The following is a 26,932-nucleotide window of genomic DNA, read 5'->3' as shown; positions in this document are numbered from 1 at the left end:
GCACACAAGTTGAAACTGTAAGACACAGAGCTTTCTTAAAGCAGAACATTTTAGATTTATGATCATTTTAGTTGGATATAAGTGGTGATGTGCATGAAAAAGGTGTGTGTGCAAAACTTCAATGTTAGACATTTAAACTGCTTTTATTTCATGTCATCAGACACTAAAACCTCAAAAATAAGATGCATACAATTAAATTCATGTGCTTTACTATTTATTCAGCCTGGGTCAAAGGCGAACTGGAGCATTACACATAACCTATGCAGGTCACCGGTCTACCACAGATATAAACAACTACACCGATTGCCAGTTCAAAGTTAATCTAAAAATAACAATCTCTTGTGAGGGAGAAAGCACACACAGGTGGAACATGCAGCTTTTACACAAAGAAGTCCCAACTAACCTGGAGGTTAGTGAGGTGACCACTTGACCACTGTGTCACTTTATGATTCATTTTCATTGATGTGACTCTACTACAAAAGAGTACCATCATTATCAAAGTCAGTCAAACAAACCAAAAATGTATGCTCTTGTGAGTCATTATTGTGCACATGAATTATTTCCACAGGCAGAAAACAGAATAAAGACAACTGATGCAAAACATGTTCTTTATATTTAAAATGACTATGACCAAATCCATGACTACTGGTTGATTTTTTGCATCAGAATGACCCCGTACAGTGGTCAGTAGTGTCTAGCATAGGTTGTTGTGTATGCTTCTTTCCCCAGCTGTTTTCCCAGCTGGGCACAGTGTAGTTTGCTTGTTCATTTGCAAGTAAACTAAATATTAATATAACTACACTAAAACACCATCATCAGCTTATAAAGTGGGACAAACAATCATTTGATCCCCTGCAGAAGTTTGTTCACAAACAAAGAAATGATCAGTTTTTTAAGGTAGTTTCATGTTAATGGAGAGAGACAGAATATCAACCAAAAATCAAAATCCACAGACAACACAGTACATAAAAGTTATAAGTTGAATGCCTGACATTGATTGAAATCAGTATTTAATCCCCAAGCAAAACATGACTTAGTACTTGGTGGAGAAATCACTGTCGGTAAGCACAGCAGTAAGACATCTCAGGAGGAATTTTGGCCCACTAGCTCTTTAAATCCTCATAAAAATCCGAGACTGTTCATTTCTTTGTAAGTGAGGCAACATAGAAATTCAGCAGGATTAAAATATTTCCCCCTCTATGACTACAAATCTATTACTGATATTGTTGCTAATAATAGTTATAGTCATATGTTAACCTGTTACATTTCACAACAAAGTGACAAAGTATTGCAAAGAAGCATTATAGACACAACTGTTTACTTTTGTAGCAAAATGCCTTACATAAGCATCATGATAAACCCCCGGAAATGCAGAGGTATTATTTTCTTCAAGAAACCTTCATGCTGTAAAATGGAGCACACAACAATCTATTAAATCTATGCAAATGCAAAATTTCTTATTTCTCATGAAGTAATCAGAGGTTTAGGGAGGACATGCACTCGAATCATCCAGACAGAGTCTCTTGGCTGTGTGTGGGGATGAGTGAGCATGAGCCGTCCTGAGCAGACCCTTCCGTCTCTCAGCATCCTCTGTGGGAACACTGATGATTTGTGGTGGCTGATATCCAGGCTCCTGGGGGTCCAGAGGATCTTTAGATAGATAGATGCAGATGGCAGGAACTCTCCGCTCCATGGTTATACCTGGTGCTCCAGGTTGTGGACTCTTCCAAACCTCCTTCACTGTGTTATAGTAGAGTTTGGACACCTGGTGAAGACCTTCAACTTTACGTTTCAGGATCTCCACACAGGTGATAGTTTTTGTGACTCCTCTGCCTGAGCCAGTGAAGACCACCTGTCTTAGTGGCATCCCATTTGGTTTTCTTACTTCCCCTTGCATGCGAGCTGCTGCAAACTGCAGTAAGCTGCGAATCTTGCTTCCTCCTTTTACTCGCATGTGCAGGATGTCTGCGGCCAAGCCTGGGATCGGATAGGGAATGCTGTCCTCTGTGCGGCTGATTCTCCTGAAGTTGTTCTCACCAGCAGTTTTTGGAAGTGGCAACGAGATCTGGACAGAGGGACTGAATGAAGTAGGCTGCTGTTCCATTGCCACATATAGCACTGTTCATCTGACCCCTGGGTTAAGTCATTACTTAGAAAGCAGCAAAATAACAGTGCGGGAAGCTGCAGTAACAGACTATTTGTATGTCTCCTTTGGGATCTAAAACATTGTTCTTGTTCCTTTACTCTAAGAAAGTAAAAGCTGAATGGCTCTGTAATCTAAACTTGTTACTTATCTTGATCCTCTCTCTTCTCCGTGAGAGCTTCTTTTTCATTTTGCCTTTATGAGCGCTGAGATGGCAGCCAGCAGAATAAAGAGGGCACTTCTTCCACTAATCCCACTGAAGTGAAGGAAAAGATGTCCTTGCTCTTTTCAGCACTGAGGACAGCTGATGCCAACAGACACATATGAGGCTCAGAGAGAGACATGTAGAGTGGGACATAGTGCTCTTAAAGGCACATGCAACATTTTGCCTCATTTAATAATGTCTGTATATTTCAGCTAGTTGGGTTTCTTGTTAAAAGGCTTAAGGGATCTGGGAATGGTTTTGTCTGTGTGGTTGCTTGAATTATACAGACGAATGAACACGAGTTAATGAGATCAAGGCACACAGCTGAAATAAATCTTTGTTTTAACTGAACTCGACTCAATTGTGCCACTTTGCTGACATTCTTAATGTGCGGTTTTGCAGATATGACACCAAACAACCAATCTCACTCAAGATGTGGAGCAATGCTAGTCATTGTAGTATATAATGGAGTGTGGTTTTTCCCAGTGCGCTATCATCAGAGAGCCATATGGTCCAAGAGAAATGTCTTCCTTTGGGCTATTACAGCAGCTTCACAGCTCTCCTCCTTTCAGTGCATCGCCTGCTGGGCTGACCCCAAAATAATCCTTGCTACAAAAGTTGTGCTTCTTTAAGAAATGACATGTACAAGGACAATCACATCTTGGAGCTGCTACTTTTTATTGTCAGACCACAAGTACATTAAATAGAAAGACAGAAAATCAGTATCCAGATGGGAACAGAGGTGCATTGGTTGCAGCTCTCTTTAGAGAAGCTGATCCAAGGGAGGAGGTGAGGAGCCAGCTGGAGGGCTCATATGGAATCAGCATGCTGTTATAATGGTGCATTTCTGCCTCGCAGGATGGTATGCACCCCATGTTAAACAATCAGCAGAAGCATGAAATGCATTATTCAAATTAAGTTACTTTACAGAAGAATTATCTGCTTTTCATAAACATCAGTTAACAGCAGCATTCCCATCCCGAGAATACTCATTAAATATTTGAAGGTGGTTCACTGGAGGCCTTGCGCACGCTCCAGAATCTCCCCAAGTGTTTATTTTTATCTGACATGTTTAGTGTTGCTGGAAAATGAACAGAAGCTCCAGCGCCCAGCTGCGTACCCAGTTTAAACATCCTTCAGTCTCCAGTTTATGTTTTTCATAACATAACAGTTATGTGGTTTGATCCACTGTATTTATATCGAAAAGGTCCTTAGAGTTAATGGTCACACCCCCATCTTGTGGAAGAAAGTACATATTGCAAAACTAATATCACCGTGGGTTAAAGTGAACCTGCATTACAGGAATGTTAAGCATTAGTTTGTTCTAAAAAACATGCTTTTGGAAGAATATGAAATTAATGTCTGATGAATACATCTATAGATGAACTGCTAGATACATACAATATGGATGGATCATACCTGTTCTTTTCTCTCTGTTTTTGTAGGGTGATTACATACAAATGCTGAGGGGAAGTGGGGGTGATGAATGTGATGAATCTGAAAGTGTTGAGCATGTAATAGGGATCAACATGTATGTACATACTTTTTTATACTCCATGTAGGACTTGATGATTGACTGTTTATTTCATATCACATAGATTTTGTTGACTTTGATTGTGCACATGTGTGCATGTATGTATATGTACATATGCACGTGAATATGTGCTTGTGCACTCAAACAAAAAACTATTTGAATGGTCATAAAAAAACATGGAAAGGATTTCCACCTGATTAAATTTTATTTTAGCATTATTCAATTCTTTCAACTTCATGTACTTTAGTTGGTTAGTTAAATAATGATGACTCAGCTTATTTACTGCAGTTGAGCCCAACTTAATTTAATTGAGTTGATCCAATCCAGGCAAATTACATCAGTCCAACAAAAGTACTGAAAGACATTTAGTAAGGTGGAAATCCTTTTCATGATTATTTTAAGTTAATTTAAAGAGTTATTTTTTGGAGTGTTCAACTAAGTCAGAGTCTGGTTAGCATAAAACTTGTCATGCACATTGTTTTTTCCTCTAATTTAATGGATTTAGGACATAGCTGTCACTCCATAAATCCTTTTCCACTTGTCCTCATCCGGGTCTATTCCTGTCATAGGTCGAGAGGTAGGGCTAACCCTGGACAGGTTACCACTCTATCACACAGAGACCAACAACTGTTCACACTCACATTCACACATATAGCTAAATTAGAATAATTAACCTAATCCCACTAACTGCAGGTACCCAGAGAAAACATGCAAACTCCACACAGAAAAGCCCTGGCCAGTGGATTCAAACTCAGGGGCTTCTTGCATGAGGCAACAGTGCTAACCACTGTGCTAGCCACAATAAACATCAGCATACACGTGGTGTGTATGCTTTTCTCATATTCAGTTTTGAGGTTTTTGTTTAAATCATTTGAATGTTTTTCACTTATGCAAGACATATATTTTTACCTCAAGGCGCTCCGTGTTTCATGTTAATGTCTTAAACCAGAGAAAGCCACAGACAATCAATATTCATTCTCACAGTTTTTGTTTTTATTATAAAGAACAGAAAATGACATACGTGTGTATGTATCCTGGTTTTCTCAGCATGGCTTTGAAGCAATTACTCGTGAAATTTCCTGCTGGATTTTGTCCTCTTGGGTGTTTATGTTGATATCTCCCACCTGCCCGTTTTCATAGCTGTGGAAGAAGAAAGCAGCCTTTTTAGGAAGCTCAAATAAAGTCCAGAGTTCTGACTTTCTGAAGAAAAAAAATGTTGGAACTGTTTCTCATTGTTTGCTTTTGCTTTTTGTCTTACTCACACAAAGAGGAACCGTGTGCACACGTGGTCGGAAACCGGACACACCCAAATGTTGCCGTGTTTTTGCAGGTTTTTAGAAGTTATCACTGTTAACAGATAGACAAAATCACATCACATGCAATTAAATAAATCTTTGTTGCTTTGTGGGGTCTTCCGTATTTACCTTCACAGAGTGCAACGCAGTTTAGGTTCGTGCTTTGCAGAAATCTGCCTTCCCCCACTTGTTCCTAAAACATATAGAAATACAAGATGAGATACTGAAAGCAAAAATGATATTATACTCCAGAGTGAATGTTTGCAGCATTTAGATAAATGTGAACAACCCGACCTGCTTGATTTGGTTTATTCGGTTGTATTTCTGCAAGAGTTCTTCTCTGGTAGGAATTTTGTACTGACCTTTCCCCATCTCTAAAGAAAAAGGGAAGAATACTCTTAAAAACATGCAAAAAGAACTTGAATCGACAGACAAGTAACAGAGTTCTTACCAGAATATCCAAATGATATGCTTGAAATGGGACTCAAATAGATGCCTTTCCCATACGCAGCACCATGGAGCTAAAATAGAAAGAAGGGAGAGGTTTCAGTGGTCTGAACATCCACATAAAAATTTCCTATGTTGAAATTGTCTGTAACTTCAGACGGTGATCAAAGACAATAAGAATTTAGAATTTATATATTCTACCTGTAACTTTGTGTAAGATGCGTTAACCAGCCCGTTTCTCAAAATAGAGTGCCAGTTTTCAATGTGGGAACCACTGAAAGAAGAGAAATATGATCTACTAAGCATGGATCGTGCTCTATATATACTGTATAAGTGATGATGTGAAAATTTCATGAAAAAAAGTCTTTGACTTCACTTACTGGAAAGCAAAGGTGCTGCCATAAAGCTTTTTGGCAGTTTGAAAGTGAGCCTCCTTACATGGAGGGCTGCTGATCAACAGGAACTGATGGGGTGTGTGCATAAATTTCAGTTGCTGTTAAATAACAATTGATTAAAAACAACAACAACAAAAAACATTAAATTATAGAAAGCATAGTATGAAATTTGATATGTGGCTGCTAATTATTAACTAGTCTACAACTGCTTTAAAGCTTGCAGCTAGACTGCTAATAGATCTGACTGCTTGGGCATACCCTGCTCAGCGGAAGCTTCACAATGTGCGATCTGTTGCTTGCTAAAATCCTGTTGTAAAACACACAAAAGCAAATCCAGATATTAACCTAAATATAACTGGATTTCACTCAAGTTACTCTTTTCTAACACTTTCATTTAAACGACTTCAGACGCAACGCTTAGCCCAAAACAATGCGCTTGCCAAGTTTGAACTAGACTCGATGAATGGCTACTGAGGCGAGTGAGTAACAAAAGGACAGATATGCAGTGATCTACTAAATAATAACTAAAAACACATCCAGATTTAGTCTCTCACCACTGCAGTAATGGATGTGCGAGAGGGTCTATCTTGTCCAGCTGCTTCTTAATCTCAGAATATGGACCCTGAGTATGATTTAAAGACAATTTAATCATTATAATCTAATAAATCCAGTTCAGGAAATCATTTACCTGCTTTGAGTTTGTGCTCAGTCAGCAGACCGATGTGTAATTGTTGAAAATGAAAGTGTAGGTGAGACCTCACCTGTGCCATCCTCCTGACCAACAAGACATTGTCCAGAGCTTTCTGCAGCCTGTCAAAGCTTCTGCTCTGTTACAACAAAAGCGAAAACAAATCAGTAAAATGACACACTGAATAGTGCATGACAGATCACGCCAGTGGTAACTTTGATTCAGCTGATACCTTTGGACTAAAGGCGAGAGTTTTGGGGTTGTGTGGATCGACAATAGAAGGGTACGGTTCAAAAATAAGGCTCTTGCGTGAAGACTGAAGGGCAGCTCTGCACATGGCTACCAACAAGTCGATCACCTGCAACAGCAGAGATTATTGCCTCACTCATGTCCCATACTGTAATAACTCCTGCTATAAAATATTTAAAAGCTTACCGACCTCTGCACCGGTGGCAACCTCTTCTGTCGCTCCAGACATAACCCCCAGCATGTGAAAGGAAAACACACACAGCTCCCTGGTGCAAACCGCTGGCTACAAACACACAACGTAGAGAATACTGTCGAAGAATCAAGGCTCAGTTTTACTGAATAGCTGTTCAACCAACAGTTAATTATTTATCGAGAGCTCGCACCTTAAGCATGGGCCCATTTTGAAACACGTGCCGCTCATCGCAAACAACACAATATTCATTCAGTGTTGGGATCCTCTGTTCAGCATACCTCATTATCTGTGCACACAATGAAAACAGAGGCAAAGTAGCTTTCTAAGAAAAGAATTCAAAATCAACACAAACCTGCTCAAATTTTATGCTTAAAGTCAATTTTCCTGCTTTCCAGCTCCATATTTTGTAACTGGACTCTTAATAGTGTCGCTTTCCATGATTAACAGTTCAAACTAATCATTATTTATCTTATCCCAGGCCTTGCACCAGCCCTTCAGTAGCTTCCCTCTCTTCAAGCCAACTATCTTGTGATTGGTTGTCCCCTAGCAAACGCAAGTTTTAACAAGCAATTCAATTTTTTTTTAAGTAGCACCAATTCACAACAATAAATGACTCAAAGCCTTTTATATTGCAAAGTTAAGACCCTAAATTATTCAAGAGAACTCAGAAAATCTGCTATGAGCAAGACAACTCCAGCAGAACACAAACCATCAGATTAGAGTAAGCTTTCACCTGCACCAAGAAGCCGTGCTGCAGAGTTGGTGTGGTCTTACAGTGCCCGATTGCCTGGGATGTGAAGAGTAGCTCCATCAGCTGTTTAGTGTTAAGCTGTGCTGATGATTTCACTGCTGAGACCATCACCCTCTGTGGAAGAAGGGTCACAAACAATATCACTCTATATTCAGAACTTTAAAAAAAAAGGTAACAACTCTGGAAAGACCGAAATAAAGTCCAGATTGCTGACATCAAAGACAGATTTGAGGAAGGAGTGCTCTGCCTGCAGGAATGCTTTGAATGCACTAATTGGGATGTTTTCGAGCAATCATGTGGAGGTGATCTGGACAATTTTGTGGACATATAATGCTCATATATTTCTTTTTGCAGAGATATGATTATTCCATGTAAGAGGGTTTAAAGTACTCAAATAATAAGCCATGGGTTACGAAAGTAGTTAAGTCCACAATTCAAAGAAAGAGATATGCTTTTCAATAGGGAGAGGCATCAGAGCTGCAGGCAGCCACCAAAGAGCTGAAAAGCAAAGACCAGCACGCATGGCATTTTAGAGGGTTTTACCATTCAGACAGAGAATTTGCCAATGCTCTTACTGCTTTGATAATCCTTTTGACATATATGATTTCAGCAAAGACTTTCAGGAACTGAGCCACACATTAAGGGACAGCATTTTAATATTAGTGAAGTTGTAAAGGAATTTCTTCATATTACGGTAAACAAGAGTCAGGGATCAGACAAGTAAATGTGGAAGGCTGCTTAAACACTGCAAACAAGCTGGGCCTGGTTTTTCACTACATCTTTTATTCAGTTCCTAAAGTTATACATGTCCTCAGTGTGTGGAAGAATGCTGAAATTGTCCCTGTTACCAAATTCCAGTCACCCCAAAGCCCGCAGTGATTTTCAACCAGAGGCTTTGACCTCAGTCTTAATAATATCTTTGAAAGACTGTTTGCGTATAACCTTCACAGAGAAGTCTAAGACTCCACACTAACTCTTCTTAATTTGCTCCTTAAACCCTTGGAAGGAGACGGATATCATGTCAGACTCTTTACTGTTTACTGATTGATCTTCTGCATTTAACACCATTCAATCATGTTTTCATTTGTAGGCTTTTAAGTCCATTTGAGTTAAGTCATAATCTTTCTAACAGAACACAGACAGTGAATGAGCTTCTTTTTGGCCAAGTCAGGTCATCTGCTTGTTCACAAGGGTGTGTCCTGTCCTCCTTGCTGTTTATACGATGCACGAACATGTGTCGAGGATGTTTGAAAGGACAAACACTTTAACGCATGCAGATTAAATGCCATTATTAGTCTTTTGGACACCAGCCGCAGATCGGTTATTGAACAGGTGGTTTGAAGAGTCTGATCTCCAGCTCAACACATTAAAGACCAAATGAAAAAAGCCCAGCACACTTGATGCCACAAACATTAAGGGTCATACTGTGTAATGTGTGCACAGGGATTATTACTGATGCAAGACTGAATTCTGATAGTTTGCTTTGCTTGTGGAAACTGTTCAACTTTCACATCATTAAGATGCTGTTTGATGGATCTGTTATTGAGTTAGTTTTAATTTTTTTTACTTTTAGTCTTTGTATTTTGGAAGATGACAGAGCATCAAATTGTGCACACATCTATTAATTCATTTTAATTGGAATCGATTAATTTAGATTTTTTAGTTTTGTAGCCTTTTTGTGCTATTTATAGCCTCAGGGATTGAAGTTGTTGTTTTAGTGAAGCCTGGAGCACCCTGTCTTTTCTCCTTTTTTACCGTGTATATGTGAATATAGTTTTTGATGTCAGGTCAATTAGCGTCAAAACAAATCTACCGAAGGCTATCAATAAAAGAATCTGAACCTGAACCTGAAACACAGTTGCAGATAGAAAATATGTACACATACACCAATTTTCCACATCGATGTATTTTGAAGTATATTTTCCCTCACCTTTCCGCTGGGCGTGGAGGTGAAGAGCTCTCCGGGATTCTTGATGGTGTAGGAAGTTGTATGATTTGTGAGTCGGTTCAGCTTCATTGCTGGTAAAATGATCCGGCGTCTTGCAGCTGGTTCCTGGAGCTCCTTTAGCCTGCTGATTGTTAGACAGGAGTGAATAGATCCATGCACTAATGGATTCAGCCAGTAAAACAGCTGTGTCATTTAACTCTTTCATACTTTGATAGTGGCAGCCTGGGTCTAAGTCTTGCACAAAATTTCTTGATGGTTCCACTTGGCCTGAACCAGCTGTGACTCCTCTTCTGCCCAGTTACAGCGTTGTCGTTTGCAAGGTGTTTCCACACCCGAGATATGAAAACTGTGAGAATACTGGAGAACAAAAATGAAAGGTTGGCTTTTACACAATCTTCAGATGAGCTATGACTGAGATAAAAAAAAGGTGGATGTGTCCTGTTGGAGCAGTTACACTCACTTCTGCAACTGTTTCCCAAGACTGAAGTTATTATTATTAGACAGCTGAAAGACCTCAACTGAAGGTGCTGCAGTGAAAAACATCACTTGATCAAGTGTCACATTGATTTAGACTGAAGTCAATTCTGCATGTGGATTTATTGTTGCTGCTCACCAGGTCCATCCAGATACTGAGACATAGAAAACTTCAGACGGATAACGACAGGCTCCGATAGATTAATCCTCCAGGCTTGGGCTGCCACCTCCTGTGGACACCAAAAAGATTTCAACGCTTTCAGGTGTCATGCGAATATGTCACTTTAACCAACCAATGCATGTGCAGTTGTGGTCAGAAGGTTCCAGACATCCATTTGTCACAGAGGCACAGTCACAAAAGAAAAACGTGGTCTCTTCTATAGATATAAATGTGATAACATAAAACATCTAACTAATGGAAAAGCTTAATGCATACTGTTCCCAGAATGCATAATTGGAACATGGTTCATGTTTTAAATTCACAAGACTCTTTAACTTCTTTTCATTTGATTAGGATTTGCCTCTCTGTGCTTGAAAATATGAGTTATTCTGGGCACACCAACAGTAATGATAGTGCTGATATGACAGTGAAGACATTTTTTAGGACATCAAACTATAAGTCAGAAAGTTACATTTCTGTGGTGACTATATGATCCAGCAGGATAATGATCCTAAACATAGATCGGAAGTGGTTTTGAGACGGTTAATTCAAGATAAAATTAGGTTAACTTATAGACCCAAAGAGAGCTGATCAAATCAAGAACATGGGATCACATATTAGCTGCACTTCACATAGAGATAGTACCTTCAAGTCTCTGTCTATTTAAAAATAATAATTAATTACTTAGATAAATTGGTGAATAACAGATAAAAATGTAATTCACTTGTAAATTGATGTAAATCAACTCACATCTAAAAAGTTAGCATTAATTTTTAAGTCCACATCCACATCATCAATTGACCCGTACTCCCTAGGAGAAAAAAAAGAAGGGAAATTGTGAAAATGTAGTTTAAAAAGGATCATGGATCACTTCTATTAAAAGCCATGAACAAGGAGGGATGTTCAGAAGTTCACCTGACAGAGACTGCAGAGACTGAATACAGAGTCCTGACTGCCTCGATGTCCCTGTCCAGCCAGGGGTGGCGACAGAAGTCAGCGGGATACTGACTCCACAACTCCCCCTATGAAGCATGATGAAAGGAAGTTACACCGTTATAACTCCAGTGTATGAGATGACATGTACTGATACAGTTTAAAGCTGATTATGTGTGATCTGAACAAGCCAGTTATTGTGTATTTTTACTCTCTAAAGATTTGTTTGAGATTTTTAAAAAAATAAACTAAACATGGTCCTCAGAGTAACATATTATTTGTTGGCTTTGCTTAAATACACACAAACTCACTGCAACAGAAAGATTAAGAAAAAATTTTAAATGAGTAAAGTATGTGAACAAAAGTGGATTTCAGGAAGTGTGTTTACAATGTAGACAATTTTGTTTGCATTAGTGTGAAATCATTAAAAGGAGAAATCATTGTTCCTGACAAATACTTTTGTTTGTTTTTAATTATCTTTTATATGCAACAATATTTTATCCTTGAATGGTTTTAAAAATGCTACAAGGTTGTAATAGGAAGACACTGAAACTGATGTTTACTTGGATTCCACACAGGATCTCGTCTGCATCAGCGTCGTCGTCACTGTGGCGCTCCTCCCACTCCTGGCACTCCTGTTGGGTTGATGGGAAAAGCTGGCAATCAAAATATCCTCTAATTTACAGAGTTAATTTAAACCTTCTATTAACCCAAACAAAATCAGCTGGCCCTGCTGCTAAGACTCGCGCGTCATTTAAGCCATTTGCTTGATGAAAATGCAAAAACAGAATATATACCACAATGTGATGCAATTTCAGCAAGAGACCAGGAAGAGAGGGCTTCAGCTATTTACTTCTTTTTTGTCAGTTGATCTGCTAACTGTGTTTTTAATTGATTTTCTTGTCGGTTACCCACTGCAAAGGCTGGTGCAATCCTCTGCCCTACAAAAGGATAACTCCCTCTACATGTATATAAAAGTGTGGTGGTGGTGTTGGGGGTGGATATCTGGAGCTTGTAGACTCATCGTGTCCTTATATCTTTTTTAGCAACAATCAACAAAGTGTCCATTCCTGTGTGACTGAAACGCTATTGGGAAAAACATTTGTGGCTTAATTAGTTCAGTTACTTCTGTGATGTATGAATGAGCAGCTTGCTCTGAGTATCTTGAACTATGTCGAGATAATTGCTGTTTCCCTGGTTTTAGTCTGTGCACGGACATTAAGTGGAAAAGTAAATAAAACAACACATCAACATATTTTGCTCATAAGAGTAGAGCATGTGTTTGCTAATGTTAATGATACAGCAGGTACGAGGTTACAATCTTACCTTTCCTTCAGGAGAATGTAGCAAGAAAAAAGGATACTCCATTTCTGTTGAAGGCTCTGCTGGCGGTGCCTTCTCTTTTCAATAGCAGGAAGTCCCACATGCCCAGCCTGACTTCTTGGTCACATGACTGACTCCAGACACTGGCAGCCTGATCACTTGAAAGTCTGTAGATGTGGATCTGTTCCTATATCTCTTTAAGTATCTTATGTGGCACAGGTAGTAACTTAAAAGCCAGGCGCATTAATCAGTGCCTGGAGTGATGAGAACAAAGCTCCCTCAGATGGAAGATGGGTAAACAGGTGATGTTTGGCATTTATTAGCCTTGTTTTCTGTCTGCTGTGTCACAAACTGACCTTAATCTGCAGTTACCCTTGTTAGCAGTCACCCGCTGCTCCACAATCTGGTCAGATTAGACACTTATAGGACTGCATACATCTGTGCACACCTTCAATAAACAAGTGCTTTTCTTGGGTAATCCACTTAGACATGAATGTCTAAGTGTCCCCTGTATATTTACAGGGGATGGACACAATAGTATAAATGTCTCATGTCTCAAACAGGAAACTGCCATTTTGGTACAGACATCAAATGCAAAAATGACTGAATAAACTCATTATTTTTATACACCCATCATTACAGGTAATATATTTCAAATAAATTGGTGACGTAATTAAGTAAATGTGTTTGTAAAGAGTCCACTTTTAAGATTATAACAAATCTGATACAGATTTGGGGAAAGGTCAAAAGCTAGAACTGAACCAAGAGGAACGCTGTCATATCTGGTAAACATTTTACCCACTAGAATAGCTCAGAGAACAAAATCTACTTAGTAAAAAAAAAAATCCAGATAAGGAAACACTATCTACACAATCTACTGACACCATACACATTAATTTTACATTAAATACAATAGTTACAGTTAACAAACAATAACTGACTGCAGTTTCAAATCATTTTTTTTAAAAAAAGAAAGATTTTATCTTGGAAGTTTCGTTTGTATGGTTTGTAATCTGTATGACACCATGATTATTTTTGAATGTGAGCACATTTAAGTTGCACAGTATGTTGACACTGTGACAGAAAAGTCACAGTTCAGCAGATTGTCCACAAGAGAGAGCTGCTGTTGAGTTGTTGAGAGAGGGGGGGGGGCAGGTTATGGTTTATGCGACATGTTTTGCAGTAAATGTACAAACGTTAAACTGCAACTTTTTGAAACTTTAAATGTCACTGCTAAGGCTTCTCAGAATTTTATCGATTTATACGTTTTATAGGCATAGATGTAATATTGATGCTATATCAACCATTTTGATAATCCTTCGTTTAGCTTTTGCTTTGTAATCCCAGACTTGTTTTAGACCACATGCAGAAAAATAAAAAACCACAAATATTTTTGAAATCTGTCAAACACCTGGTTAAAACAAACAAACAAATTCACTGAACTGAAATTATGTTTTTATACCCAAATGTGTACCGGCGTACCCGACCTCTCTAAGTCAAAAATTTGTCAAGCATAATTTTCGAGAACTACATATCATATTTTCTTTCTGTTCAGGAATACAAGAAAATAACAAAATAATATTGTTTTACTATTTTTCTGCTTTTTAATCAATATATAACAACAATAATTATATTTTAGCAATTTTCCAAATATCAGTTTGTTTAAAGTGCTTGCACATACTGACTGACAGAAACAGAAACATAAAAAATGATTTTCATAAATTATTATTATTTTTTATGTTTCTTCCTTTTCTGTGTTAAGCACATTGAGTTTTCATGTAATGAAGTTTCCTATATAAATCAAATTGCCATTGTCATTATTGTTAAATCAGGCCTTTCACTGCTCGGTAGTTTAATAAATTTGTTAACCGCTGCACGTAGATTTCAGGACAAAGTAGGGTTTGCAATTAATTTACAATTTTTAAAAAATATCCACATATATTGTTAAAAAATGTGGAAAAAATAGTGGAAACAATTTAAAATGGTACAAAACCTACTGCTCTGTGATCTACAATATTACAAAAATGAACACATTTACCCATGTTGTTGTTGTGATGCTGTCTCTGCTTGAATGCAGTAAGATTTTAAAAAGATAAGTAAGAAGGGGGATGGCGTCTTGGATTTCATTGCATCATTGTTTGAGCTTTTAACCCATCTGTAATCTGGAAATCAGTGGCGCATTTCGCTGCTTCTGGCAGCTCCAGATTTATCCACATATAGATGGAAGGTCAATGAAAGCCAGTTTGGAGCCAGCGCTGTAATCTCAGAGGATTACGCTATTCACACACTGCATGAATATTTATGAGTCATAAATGAGTGTAAAATTTGTATACTTACACCCAGTTTAGCAGACTAGAAGACCCTAAAGGGCGTCATCCTTGTCGAGAAGCCTTTCCTTTCACTTATGTCGTTTTCTATAAAAAAGTGGATGAATTTAAAAATCATCTAAGGTGTTATACATGTGAATTACACATAAACATTTTAAAGAGAGATTATAAATGACTGGCCTACTGGTTTAATAAAACTCTGGGGAGTGTGAAAATATGTGCTGAATACAACTCCCAACCAGTCGTGGCCAGCTGGATGCCCCTCCCTGAGCCTGGTTCTGCTGAAGGTTTCTTTGTCGCCGTTTTGAGTTTCTTTGGTTTGTATTTTTAATTATTCTTGGTTTCATTCTGTATTCTGTTTATATTGTTTTGGTTAAGTTCCTGTTATCGTGTCTTTGGTTAAGGAGAGCTTATTTATATCCATTTATAGTTCCCCTCTTGTCTCAGTGTTTTTCCTCTGTCTCTGTCATGCTGGTGTGTCTTAGGTCTCTGTGTCATCTCCTGTCTTATTTTGATAGTCTCTTGTCTTGTGTGCATTGTATTCAGTTCTTCTTCCTCTTACTTGTTATTTTGTAAGTTTCAACCTTGTTCACACCTGTTGCCTGTTCCCTCATCATCAGTGTGTGTATACAGTATGTCTGTCTTTTCTTGCCCCATGTCGTGTTCTCCCTGTTGAAGTGTGCTTTGTGTGTTTTGTGTTTCCTCCTTCCTCTTAGAGCCTTGTTTGTAAGTTTCCTCTGTGTAGCCTGAGTTATTTTGTATTATGCATTTTGTCATTCTTAGATCAGCAGTAGAGCTGCTTTTGAATTTTCCATTTGTCCTTTTTGAGTCATGTCTGCCAGACAGCCATCCCTGATATTCTTCCTGTTAAAAGGGAGGTTTTCCTTCCCACTGTCACTGTCAAGTGCTGTTATATGTCATCTGATTGTTGGGGTTTTCTCTGTATTATTGTAGTGTCTTTACCTTACAATATTAAGTACCTGGTGGTGACTGTTGTTGTGATTTGGCACTATACAAATAAAACTGAATTGAGTCAACTCTGGGTGGGTCTGGTTTTATGGTGTGGAGCGGCATGTTACCACTGCATTACAGTATGTGTATGTGCGTGTTAGATTTTGCATTTCTGTGCTTGTCAAATGAAGGAAGTTGAACTATGACAAACTGATTATTTTTGACTTAGTAGTCATTTAAGGTGAAGATGGAAGGAGTAGAGGTAGTGAAAGAGAACTGGAGTCAACTATCTAAAGTAACGGACCCTACGAGATGAGTGAAAAAGAGAGTGCAAATACGGCAGAATTGGGTGGAAATGAGTATCAGTGATAATATTTTACAGAAGTATGACAGCAGGAGTGAAATAGGTAGTTTACAGGATGCTATGATGTGTGGTTTGGACACAGTGACACAAACAAAAAGACAGCAGCAGGCTGAGCTAAGGATGTTAGGATTTACATTTGGAATGATCAGAATGGACAGGATCAGGAATGGTTTGAACATGTGCAGAGGAAGGATAGCGGATATATTGGACAAATGAGGTTGAAGACTGAACTGCCATGGATGTAATGAAGCAGGACATGCAGAGGGTGATAGTGGTGGTTGCTGGGGACAGGGTAAGATGGAGGGAGATGATCCACTGCAGCGACACCAGCAAAAAACAACTGAAAGAAGTCCTTCAAATTTAAGGTGGAACTTAGAGATTAAGTAAAAATGAGCCACGAGGAGTTTTTGTAAGAATTGTGTAAGAAGTCAAGAGAGACACTGCTCAGTTAAATTGAAAAGTCAAAAAAGGATAAAACCTGAAATAATAATGGGAAAAGAATACACAATGCAACAAAACAAAATAGAAAAGGTCTCCATCTCCAGTTCGTGCAAATCCATACATGCGTCATTATTATCTTTAGACAACAATTATTTTAGTTACACAAAAAAGAAATTTGAAAAAACTCTTCTGTCTGGTCTCGTGCCTCACTGTCTCTGTAACACAAATAACAAGGCGCCATTTTTCTCATGACACCACCAATCAGCTCAGAGGGATTTATCAGGGTTAAAAATGACAAACGGGATTTAAAAGGAGGGAACATATCAATATTAAAAAAAATACAAAAACAAAACAAAATAAAACACCGGCCCACTTTAACCCCTGGCTTTGGCACATCTCATCTCTTTTTATGTGACATCTCCTGATTAATACATGAACAGGATTGCTTTCCATTTGTTACTGTTTAGGCTCAAATCAGTTTGAAGAGTGCAAAAATGTAGTGAGCACAAGTAAAAAGTTGTCAGTAAAAACTAGTCAAGTAAACTACACATGCCTGAAAATTCTACTTAAGTACAGTTACGAAGTATTTGTACTTCCCACCTCCGTTCGGGCCACTCACACACGGACTCTATTCACACCAAGTCTGTTTACTTTGTACTACTTCCAAGCACTTTGCAACTTGTTCTCTAACGCGTGCCTTTCTATTGTTTTGTATATATTTATCTTGTTTTTGTACATATCCCTTATGACTGCAAATATTTCTCCTGGTTCTTATGAGGTTAATTTTCCAGATACGACATCAGCGGTTGCACTGAATTTGAGCTGTCTCCGGGCCAAACAGATGATGGTGTCATGTTTGAGGACTCTGTGAAAGTCTGCGGAAGCTCTGTGATTAAACTGTAAACTAAACTTGCACCTGTGCTTTAAAGCGTAAACTCTGTATAACTCAAAATCTGGCAAACCTCCGTCTTCTTATCTTAATATTTCCCCCTGAATCTGAAACAACTGTCAAAATAAACATTTAATTCAAGCATCTCTTCACTCACCATTATTGCCCTCACCGCCCTATATCCTATGTCACTCAAAGGAAAGTAGTCCCGGTCAGTTACAGGCATAAAACCGATCGCTGCGACAGGACTTGTGGCGCTTTGGTCCCTGCAAAGTTCACTTAGTAGGTGAGTAACAGCAGCAGAGTCGCGTTATTTGTGTCTTCGAGGTGGAGGAAAGGTTTAAAAGTGTAGAAATGTAGTATATTAGCTGTGTGGAAGATCAGAATCGCTAATGTTGGTTTTGCACATGCAATCCTTTAGATTTATCTGGTAATTATGTATATATGTAGCACGTTACCTGTTAATTAAGCAGCTAAAAACCAAATGTGTTCTTACTGAACTGCACGTTTAAAGAAACCATAATCTCGCAATAACATTTATTAACGTTCAAATGTATCACCTTTCAGTCGGGTTATATTGGGTTATATTGGCTTGGATCAATTTTAGGAAGTAGCTGTTACACTTATTTATTTTTATTTTATTTTTTGCTGGTTTTGCAGACAGCAAAGGGATCAATAAAGACTTTGATTTACTTAAATAATGAGTTAATAAAAATGTCTGTTGCTGTTTGATTATGACGTTGATGTTTCTACAGTCCACAAATAGCCTCAGCTGACTGTTATTTTAGGTGAATACAAAGGGCAGACATATGGTCTCAGCCCACCCACCACAAATCCATGCACTGCCCGACAACACACTTTTATCAAGCATGCTGCACAAGTGCAAGCTGAATTATATAAGTTTTACTCGTCTCTATAATGTGGGCTTGTGGACCAGCATTACACTTCAGGCAGGAAACATTATTTTTTTCAGCCTCCTCCTCAAGTTTGTGCGTGGTTTTTTGTGTATGTGAATCAGCTTTAGTCGCTGTCAGAAGTGATCAGCTCCTCTTCTTTAACATACACTCATGCTGGAATGTGGGACAGTGCAGTCATTCAGCCCCATACTGTTGTCCTTGCTTTTTGTGTCGGCTGTTCTCCAGTTAGCCCAAACTGGACTGTGAGAGGGTTGAAAGTCATCCACAGAGAGGTGGAACATTTAGTTTGTGTTGACACTCTTCTTTTCCTATAACATATTTTCGGTCTCTTTTTTTGTTTGTACGCTCTTTTTGATTTTTTATTGTCTATATAAATTCTTCTTCAACTTATTGGTTGTAAGTGCAAAGTCCATTGTGTCACAAGTAAAAATATTAGATGCCCATGAAAAAAACAGGAGATTTTCTACATAACCTATGGTTGGTGCCATACGCCAGAGTCACCAGGGCCCCGGTCGATTATCTTTCATGTTTCTTTCTCTCTCTCCAAGGTCTTTTCCTGCAGACACAGATCCAGCCATGTCGAAGCCAAAGGATACAGGCTCCTCTATCATCCACACCCAGCAGCTACAAGCTGCTATGGCAGACACCTTTATTGAGCACATGTGCCTGCTGGATATCGACTCTGAGCCGGCTGTGGCTCGCAACACTGGCATCATCTGCACAATTGGTCAGGCGCATTGCCAAGGCCCATTGATTTGTGCTTATTATGTGTACAATCTGATTATTTTCTTCATGTATCTGTATCGAAAAAAGAAACACGACCTTGGTGCAAAAATGTGATCATCTTGGGCCCGTGTCTCACTGTGTTCATTAACTGTCTCGATGCAGGACCTGCCACCCGATCTGTGGAGATGGCCAAGGAAATGATCAAGGCTGGGATGAACATTGCAAGAATGAACTTCTCCCATGGCACACATGAAGTGAGTGAAGGGTCAGAAATACTTTCTGCCAACCTCAGTTCCTTATTTGTTTCACATTAAATGTTCTAACCTGCTAAAGCCCTGATTTCACAATCACACACTGTGACGTCACAGATTCCAGTAAAGCTACATGCTTGACAGTACAAACCCAGATCGTCAAGTCAGTTTCTTTGCCCTTTACAAGTGAGTCGGTGAGGATTTACCCTTTACTGCAGCAGCAGTCAGAGTGCCATTACTCTTGTGGCCTGGTGACCATCTGTAATGTGATCTTTGAGCCTCCTCTCGCCCCCTTTGGCGCTCGGTCTGTCTAGTAGCTTGTGAACCCACTGTATCGTGGCCAGCTCTTCAGCCGACATTACACTGTTGACCCCTCGCCTTTAAAAGTCAAGCCTCTTTCCCTTTTTCACTGTCACCTGAGTGGATGAGCCGTCAAATGTCATCAGCTGTAGCAATGAACACCCACAGTTAATTTTTGGATCTTGAAAGGTTAAGTGTGTTAAAAAAAATTCTCTCCAATTTAACTTGACTCAAAGTGGCTCAACAGCAGTCAATAAAAAGACCTCAGTTTTATCTGTACAGCAAAGTGAATGTATGATTTCTTCTGAGGAGGGGAAAATACATTTGACCTCTGTGTTATTGGTGTCACAGTTGCCAGTGCAGCTATAAATAGGAGTCACCCCCCCCACAGCAACAGTATGAGGAGAAGGCATGTAGAGAAGCCAGTGACCAAGGACAGTAGTCAGAATTCACATCACTGTTTTTGTTTAAGTGAAAAATACATTCATACCTGTCATGTACCGAAGTATGTGGCAGCTGTTTATGTACAGTTCAGCTGAACAATGTCTTCCTTTCAAAATATGTTGCACTTATAAATAAATATATAGTTACATAACCAGCACTGAGGCGTCACCTGTTGCTCTACTAACTGAATTTAGCTGTTTTTAAACAAAGGGTTTAAAAAATATATAAATATCCACCTTTAATATTTTTGTAACGTTTTTAATTTATTTGTTTTTTAACCCTTTAAGACCTACCATAGAACCAAGTCCGCCAGAGCTTACTTTATATTTTTACATGCTGTAGTGCCATTTTCGGGAGCATTTCAAGTTGCTATACATCAATACAACTGTTATAGCCCAAATTTTAATAATATGTATGCATTAAGTCCATAGTAACTACATAAATTGCAAAAAAAGTGCAATAAACTACAAAAAAATTTAAAATTTGTTTTTTTTTTACATATATTTCTACTTGGAGAAATTTAAGAGGTTTATCCCTCAAAACTTTAAATACAAAAAAGTTGCAAAAAATAGTTTACAACAACAGGAAATTTATTTTGAGTGTCTTCATAGTTTTATTTTTGAGATACACCAATTTTTATATACTGCAGAAAAAACGAAAAACAATCCTATAATGCAAATTTGCAAAAAAAAAAAACCAGCATGTGCATCAAAATAAACTATTTAAAGCAGTGCAATTTGAGTTCTAAGCATCCCAGAAACTATTCAGAAAAGCATAAAGTCAAACATAACTTTTAAAAACATCAGTATGGGCTTTTAAAGCCTACAAGTAAAAAACTACATTTTCCGTGAAAATGACGTCACTTCCGGTTTCGGGCAGGTAATGTCGGACATGCGATCGTTCACGCTGATGTCTATTTCAATGTAGGAAGTGTTATGAACAACTGATCGGATCGGCAAAGCGTGTTTCTGGAATATTGTTTTTGTTGCTGCAAGCGCTTTTTATGCAATTTTTGCAAAGCTATATGTGGAAGGAAACCGTGACCTAGGACAAGCTGATGGCATAAGATGTAAGTACAACTCCTCCAGTTACATATGCAAAAAAAATTATTGCGCTAGCTTACGTGGTTCCGGTTCTACAGGGATTTAAAAATAGTTACGCAAAACCTCCAACCGGCTTTCTAGGTTTCAACCATTGCAAGATCTTTTTAATATAACATCTGTTTTCATGCAGTACCATGCCGAGACCATCAAGAATGTCCGCGACGCAACTGAGAGCTTTGTACCTGGATCTGTTGACTACAGACCAGTGGCCATCGCTCTGGACACCAAGGGACCAGAAATCAGGACTGGACTTATCAAAGGCGTGAGTTCTTGCCAGATTACCGCAGCTCTAATGAGGCCAGTGTGAGCAACTCTCTCCTCAAGTCACTTCTCATTGTTTTCAGAGTGGCACTGCTGAGGTTGAGCTGAAAAAGGGTGAAACCATCAAGATCACGCTCGATGACCAGTACAAAGACAACTGTGATGAGAAAATTCTGTGGCTGGACTACAAAAACATCACTAAGGTTGTGCAGGTTGGAAGCCACATTTATGTTGATGACGGTCTGATTTCCCTCAAGGTTAAAGAAGTCGGTAAGAGCACGAACAATTTGTCCGTCCTCCTTTCGTTCTGCCTCCAGTAGCTGAAATATTTTTTCTGTGCTTCCTTGTAACTGAAGGCAGCAATTACTTGATTTGTGACATTGAGAACGGCGGCACACTGGGCAGCAAGAAGGGCGTCAACCTGCCCGGAGCTGCTGTTGACCTGCCTGCAGTGTCTGAGAAGGACATTCAGGACCTGCAGTTTGGCGTGGAACAGGGTGTTGACATGGTCTTCGCCTCTTTCATCCGTAAGGCCGCTGACGTTCATGCTGTCAGGAAAGTGCTGGGTGAGAAGGGCAAGGACATCAAGATCATCAGCAAGCTGGAGAACCATGAGGGCGTGCGCAGGTGTGTGGTGTAGTGTGCAAACGATCACAACACAAGTCTGTCTTTTAGATGGTTGAACTTTTTTTCTTCATCCCCCCTTTTTTTTTCTTTCTAAAAGATTTGATGAGATTCTTGAAGCTAGTGATGGCATCATGGTGGCCCGTGGAGATCTGGGAATTGAAATCCCAACCGAGAAGGTCTTCATCGCTCAGAAAATGATGACCGGCAAATGCAACAGGATTGGCAAGCCAATCGTCTGTGCCACACAGGTCTGTGATGGGAGCACAGATTAGTGGAGTCCAAATAAGTTCTTTTCTGCAGACATGAAATGATGCAGTCTGTCTCTTTGTTCACATTAAGATGCTTGAAAGCATGACCAAGAAGCCTCGCCCTACTCGCGCTGAGGCCAGCGATGTTGCCAATGCTGTGCTGGATGGCAACGACTGTATCATGCTGAGCGGTGAGACGGCCAAGGGAGACTACCCTCTGGAGGCAGTGCGCACACAGCATTTGGTAAGATGGCTTCAGTGTGAATGTGCTCAGTGTAACCATCTTTAATACCAATATCAAAAGAACACCAGAAGGTTTTTGAATGTCTGATGTGAGAACTCCTCCTGTGAAGTTTGCCGCTGCCGCAGCAGTCATACTCAGTCAAATTGTTGTGTTTTGAGCCTGTGAGGAAGCTTTCATTATAAGTATAAAATCCCTCCCCCAACTTGTTAAAGTGTGTGGTTTATCTTACATGTGAATCTTGAGCGTTTGCTGCCAAACAGATAGTTTTTCAGCAACAGAAGGTTCACATGATTCAGATTTGACATGCTCCTTTGTGTGCGTTCCCTTTTATCTGAAGCTACTTGTTTCACTTTTGCACTCGTTATTGTTGTGTCTCAAATCAAATCACTTTTATTGTCACATCACATGTGGAGGTACACTGGTACAGTACATGTGAGTGAAATTCTTGTGTGCGAGCTTCACAAGCAACAGAGGTGTGCAAAAATACAATAACGTAAAACAAGCAAAATATAAGAATGGCTAAATCTGAGACTAATAAATATATGTACAATATATAATAGTATATGCATTACTGGATGTGTATACTAAATATGTTTTTCTACGTGTGTGTGTGTGTGTGTGTGTGTGTATCTACATATTTTACAAATTAAATAGAGTAAACAATAAAATAAAATATATAAAAATATACAGAGTTGGTTAAGACTTGTGTCTTGCTTACTAATCACGAACTGTGTGCCTTGCGTCCAGAAAATGTATGCCCAGAATATGTAACATCATTTTGTTCACAGGTTCCATGAGGGCATATCAGTAAAGTTTGATGATAATGATCAAGGCCATGAATGTTATCCACACTCAAATCCAGAGAAATTAAAAAAAGTCCATAAACATAAGCGCTTCTTACGATAATCAAGTCTGCCATGTCACGTACGCTACATTTTTTAGAACAGGTATAATTCAGTTCAATTAATTTTTTCAATAATACGAAGAAAACAGAAAACCTCAACAATCATATGATCCCCTTTGAGCAAGCACTTTGGGGACAGTGGGAAGGAAAAACTCAGTTTAAGTTCAAGTTCAAAGTTTATTCGCCACATTTAGACCCCATGTACCAGCATCATTTCTCAAATGCTACTAATATAAACAAAAGCACTAGAATTTTAAGCTTAGTTATAAAGACAAAGACCATCTAATGAAAGTTTGGACCTCTGACCACTTCTTCAAGGTCAAAAAAGGTCAAAGTAACCTGATATTTAGAATCCACATATCTGATTCCCTATATGCGTATATGTTGTAAATAAAAACAATGGCAGTAAGAAACATAGTTATAAATTGTTCTGCATCGCATTATTATCACTTCGACCTTCAGCTCAATCTGTTGGCCTTTAAGGAAAGGTCAGAGGTCAAAGGTGGCATGACATCTCTGCCGTCACATTGGGTTTTACTAACAGCTTGTTTCCCATTTCTTCAACCTTCTTTGCCCATCACTGCTCCTGCACTCCATCTGCTACCAACAGCATCTCCTCTTGTCTTCTGCGTGGTGTGATACAGCTCAGCTTGCATGTGTCTGCAGTGCACAGCAACGGTCTCTGGACGTCGCAGCCGTGGCTGTTGTGTAGCTTGATGTTTCACTTTTCTTTCAGGTATGAGGAACTCTGCACTAAGCCTAACTTTGGTCTTTGGTCCCACAGCTCAGACTAGCTGTGTATCTGCAGTCTGACAGCCACTGTAATCTGTTTTCACTTATTCAGATCGCCCGTGAAGCTGAGGCAGCCATGTTCCACAGGCAGGTGTTCGAGGAGCTGCGTCGCCTCACTCATTTGACCCGTGACCCCACAGAGTCCGTCGCTATTGGTGCCGTCGAGGCTTCTTTCAAGTGCTGCGCCAGTGCAATCATTGTGCTAACCAAGACTGGCAGGTGAGACTCCGGGAACATTTCCACCCAGTAAATCTCTGTAAAGCTGAGTCATAATATCCTCCCGGCGCCCACTCTCAGAGAAGAAACTGGGGCATTATAATATTTTTCTATCCTGCTGCCTCCGCTTCTTCTTGAATGCAAGCCCCCAGCTCGTTTGAAGTGTGCCAAGTTTCACTGCAATCACAATCTGTGCTCTGCCCGTGACCTTTTTGAGATCTGAACCCTGACATTTTACAAGTTAATTTTAACTCCCTAATCGTTCTTCTCCACTTTAGAGTTCATCCTCCCAGCACATGGCACTGAGGAAATACATATAGTCAACTGGGCTGATTTCATAATGATAATCCTATGAAATAACGTGGGCTATACTTAATACTTTTAAAGAGTGATTTATATGACTGAACTAAATTATCTCCTGACTTTGCTGTTCAGATCAGCTCTGTGGAGATGTGTAGCATCTTTCAGCTCAGTGTTGGTTGTCTCACACCTTTTTGCTTTGCTCTGCTCTTATTGGTGGGCTCTTTCTGCCACAGTAGGTGTGTTCACAGCATGCTACCTACATAGTGTGAAACAGCAGATAGTTAGCAACAGGCAGGTAAACTAAATAAAGCATTTAGCTGCTAGAAAGCCAAGCATTTTAATCAGGAGTTGAACTAAAAGACAGATTGAGAATAAATATTAGACTTGAACTAATAACACTAATTTAAACTTCAAACGAATTAATATTTTGTTCCCTAACTTCTAAAATAAATAGCCAGCTATTTTATAACTGCTCCAAGTTATGTCAGAGTGCAGTGACTTGTGCCTGTCACCTGCAGGTCTGCTCACATGCTGTCGAGGTACAGGCCCCGTGCCCCCATCATTGCTCTGACCCGCTGCGGTCAGGCCGCCCGCCAGGCTCACCTGTATCGTGGTATCTACCCTGTGCTCTACACCAAGACTGCCAACGACGTCTGGGCTGAGGACGTGGACCTGCGTGTGAACTTTGCTATGGAAGTTGGTGAGTGTCAGAGTTAAGAGGATGTTCTGGTAGTTCAGTAAAGCTGAGCAAGAGATTTTTGCTTGTTAACTTAATCTTTTTTTCCCCCTTTTTAAAAACCTCTTTTTGTAGGCAAGCACCGCAAATTCTTCAAAACTGGCGACATGGCCATTGTTGTGACCGGGTGGCGCCCAGGGTCTGGTTACACCAACACCATGAGGGTTGTGCTGGTGCCTTGAACTTCATTAAAAAATATCAGTTACTACTTGTCTGCAGCCCACCTTCCCTCCATACTGAACTTTGTTACTGCTTTCAGAAAGCTCTTCTGTTGATGTCTACAGAGTCCATGAATAAATGTCTCATTCACTGTCTAAATCCTGCTGCTGGAGACTAAACTTTTTAGTGGCAACCCTTCTGGTGAACAAAGTGAACAACATTGCTTCTCAGTGCACACTTTAGCCTCATTTCAAGCTATTTTGTTTCCTTTGTTCATGGCTAGTGCAAATGTATCATTGTGAAGTGAACTGGTATGACTGGGTTTACATCCATTAAAAGGAACTATGTGATCAACTTTGACTCTTGTAATCACTGTCACTGAGTCAGCAAAATGATAACAAATAAGAAAACACGTTGTCAAATCTGAAAAAGCAGATAAAGTAAAAATAAACTACTAAAAAACACACTTTGGCAAACATTTACTAGCTGTGTTAAACAGAACTGCAATAACAAAACATACTTCCATTTAAACCTCCCACTGTAAACAGGCCACTTCCTGGAAAGCAGTCATCCAAAGGAAAGCACAGGATGGTGTCCTTTGCACTAGAGTGACAAATAACTTGATAAATTGTTTTTAGGATGTGAGCTTTAAAAGTTGACAGTTAAGAACAACAATTTCAAATGCTACCTGTTTTAAATGTGTTATAAGTGAACTACTGTACCTAGAAATGGCAAACACAATAGCAACTACAAAGAAATGTAAATTAATTGCTGTCTTTGTTGCTTCTTCAAATCTTAGTCTGTGCTTATTTATTATATATATTTATTATTTATTATATATATATATATATATATATATATATATATATATGCGCATTGTGTGTTTGTAAAACATGAAATTACTGTTAGTTTCAAAGTTGATGCCCTCCTTTCAAATTTCCACACTTCCCAAAGCCATCAAGGCGATTGGACTGCTTGTGGTGGGCTGCTG

The 26,932-nt window shown here is 39.2% G+C and overlaps 3 protein-coding genes across 4 annotated transcripts; 1 reads left to right on the top strand and 2 right to left on the bottom strand.

Annotated features, from left to right (window-relative positions):
• Positions 1-130: 130 nt before the first annotated feature.
• On the bottom strand, positions 131-2,104 carry LOC146382805 (ribonuclease P protein subunit p25-like protein). The gene has a single exon (XM_084933737.1). The coding sequence runs from the start codon at positions 2,102-2,104 to the stop codon at positions 1,484-1,486; it is 621 nt and encodes a 206-aa protein (XP_084789863.1). The 3' UTR covers positions 131-1,483.
• Positions 2,105-2,390: 286 nt separating this feature from the next.
• Positions 2,391-12,930, bottom strand: LOC146382804 (protein mono-ADP-ribosyltransferase PARP6-like). 2 transcript variants are annotated; one of them, XM_084933735.1, is made up of 23 exons: positions 12,742-12,930; positions 11,979-12,050; positions 11,398-11,504; positions 11,233-11,293; positions 10,462-10,552; positions 10,309-10,375; positions 10,056-10,205; positions 9,831-9,972; positions 7,883-8,014; positions 7,340-7,435; positions 7,147-7,239; positions 6,940-7,065; positions 6,781-6,846; positions 6,574-6,641; positions 6,278-6,326; positions 6,005-6,117; positions 5,826-5,898; positions 5,629-5,698; positions 5,472-5,551; positions 5,307-5,370; positions 5,145-5,229; positions 4,950-5,022; positions 2,391-2,447 (listed from the first exon to the last, which is right to left on the bottom strand). In XM_084933735.1, the coding sequence occupies exons 1-23, from the start codon at positions 12,781-12,783 to the stop codon at positions 2,391-2,393; spliced, it is 1,977 nt and encodes a 658-aa protein (XP_084789861.1). In that variant the 5' UTR covers positions 12,784-12,930. The 2 variants fall into 2 exon arrangements, with proteins under 2 accessions (XP_084789861.1, XP_084789860.1); XM_084933734.1 differs by lacking the exon at positions 2,391-2,447 and having other exon boundaries at positions 4,153-5,022.
• Positions 12,931-17,969: 5,039 nt separating this feature from the next.
• Positions 17,970-26,315, top strand: LOC146382803 (pyruvate kinase PKM-like). The gene is made up of 11 exons (XM_084933733.1): positions 17,970-17,996; positions 19,176-19,354; positions 19,516-19,607; positions 21,582-21,713; positions 21,796-21,982; positions 22,069-22,339; positions 22,437-22,587; positions 22,679-22,831; positions 24,580-24,746; positions 25,565-25,746; positions 25,858-26,315. The coding sequence occupies exons 2-11, from the start codon at positions 19,204-19,206 to the stop codon at positions 25,962-25,964; spliced, it is 1,593 nt and encodes a 530-aa protein (XP_084789859.1). The 5' UTR covers positions 17,970-17,996; positions 19,176-19,203; the 3' UTR covers positions 25,965-26,315.
• The last annotated feature ends 617 nt before the right edge of the window (positions 26,316-26,932 follow it).

This window comes from Perissodus microlepis, chromosome 7 (assembly GCF_051167445.1).
Source record: "Perissodus microlepis isolate ML-2025 ecotype Zambia chromosome 7, ASM5116744v1, whole genome shotgun sequence".
NCBI classification, from domain to species: domain Eukaryota; kingdom Metazoa; phylum Chordata; class Actinopteri; order Cichliformes; family Cichlidae; genus Perissodus; species Perissodus microlepis.
The sequence above is the reverse complement of the archived record's forward strand: the minus strand, read 5'-3'. Positions and strand labels throughout refer to the sequence as shown.

What these genes read in the sequence shown, in the direction of transcription:
- LOC146382805 (XM_084933737.1), bottom strand. Translation starts at nt 2,104, where the DNA reads ATGGAACAGCAGCCTACTTCATTCAGTCCCTCTGTCCAGATCTCGTTG.
- LOC146382804 (XM_084933735.1), bottom strand. Translation starts at nt 12,783, where the DNA reads ATGGAGTATCCTTTTTTCTTGCTACATTCTCCTGAAGGAAAG. An exon ending in GTCTCTGCAGTCTCTGTCAG is followed by an intron (nt 11,294 to 11,397) that starts GTGAACTTCTGA and finishes TTTTTCTCCTAG; the next exon opens with GGAGTACGGGTCAATTGATG. An exon ending in TCCAGCAGGAAATTTCACGA is followed by an intron (nt 2,448 to 4,949) that starts GTAATTGCTTCA and finishes TGTTGGCATCAG; the next exon opens with CTGTCCTCAGTGCTGAAAAG.
- LOC146382803 (XM_084933733.1), top strand. Translation starts at nt 19,204, where the DNA reads ATGTCGAAGCCAAAGGATACAGGCTCCTCTATCATCCACACCCAGCAG. An exon ending in CAATCGTCTGTGCCACACAG is followed by an intron (nt 22,588 to 22,678) that starts GTCTGTGATGGG and finishes GTTCACATTAAG; the next exon opens with ATGCTTGAAAGCATGACCAA. An exon ending in GAACTTTGCTATGGAAGTTG is followed by an intron (nt 25,747 to 25,857) that starts GTGAGTGTCAGA and finishes CTCTTTTTGTAG; the next exon opens with GCAAGCACCGCAAATTCTTC.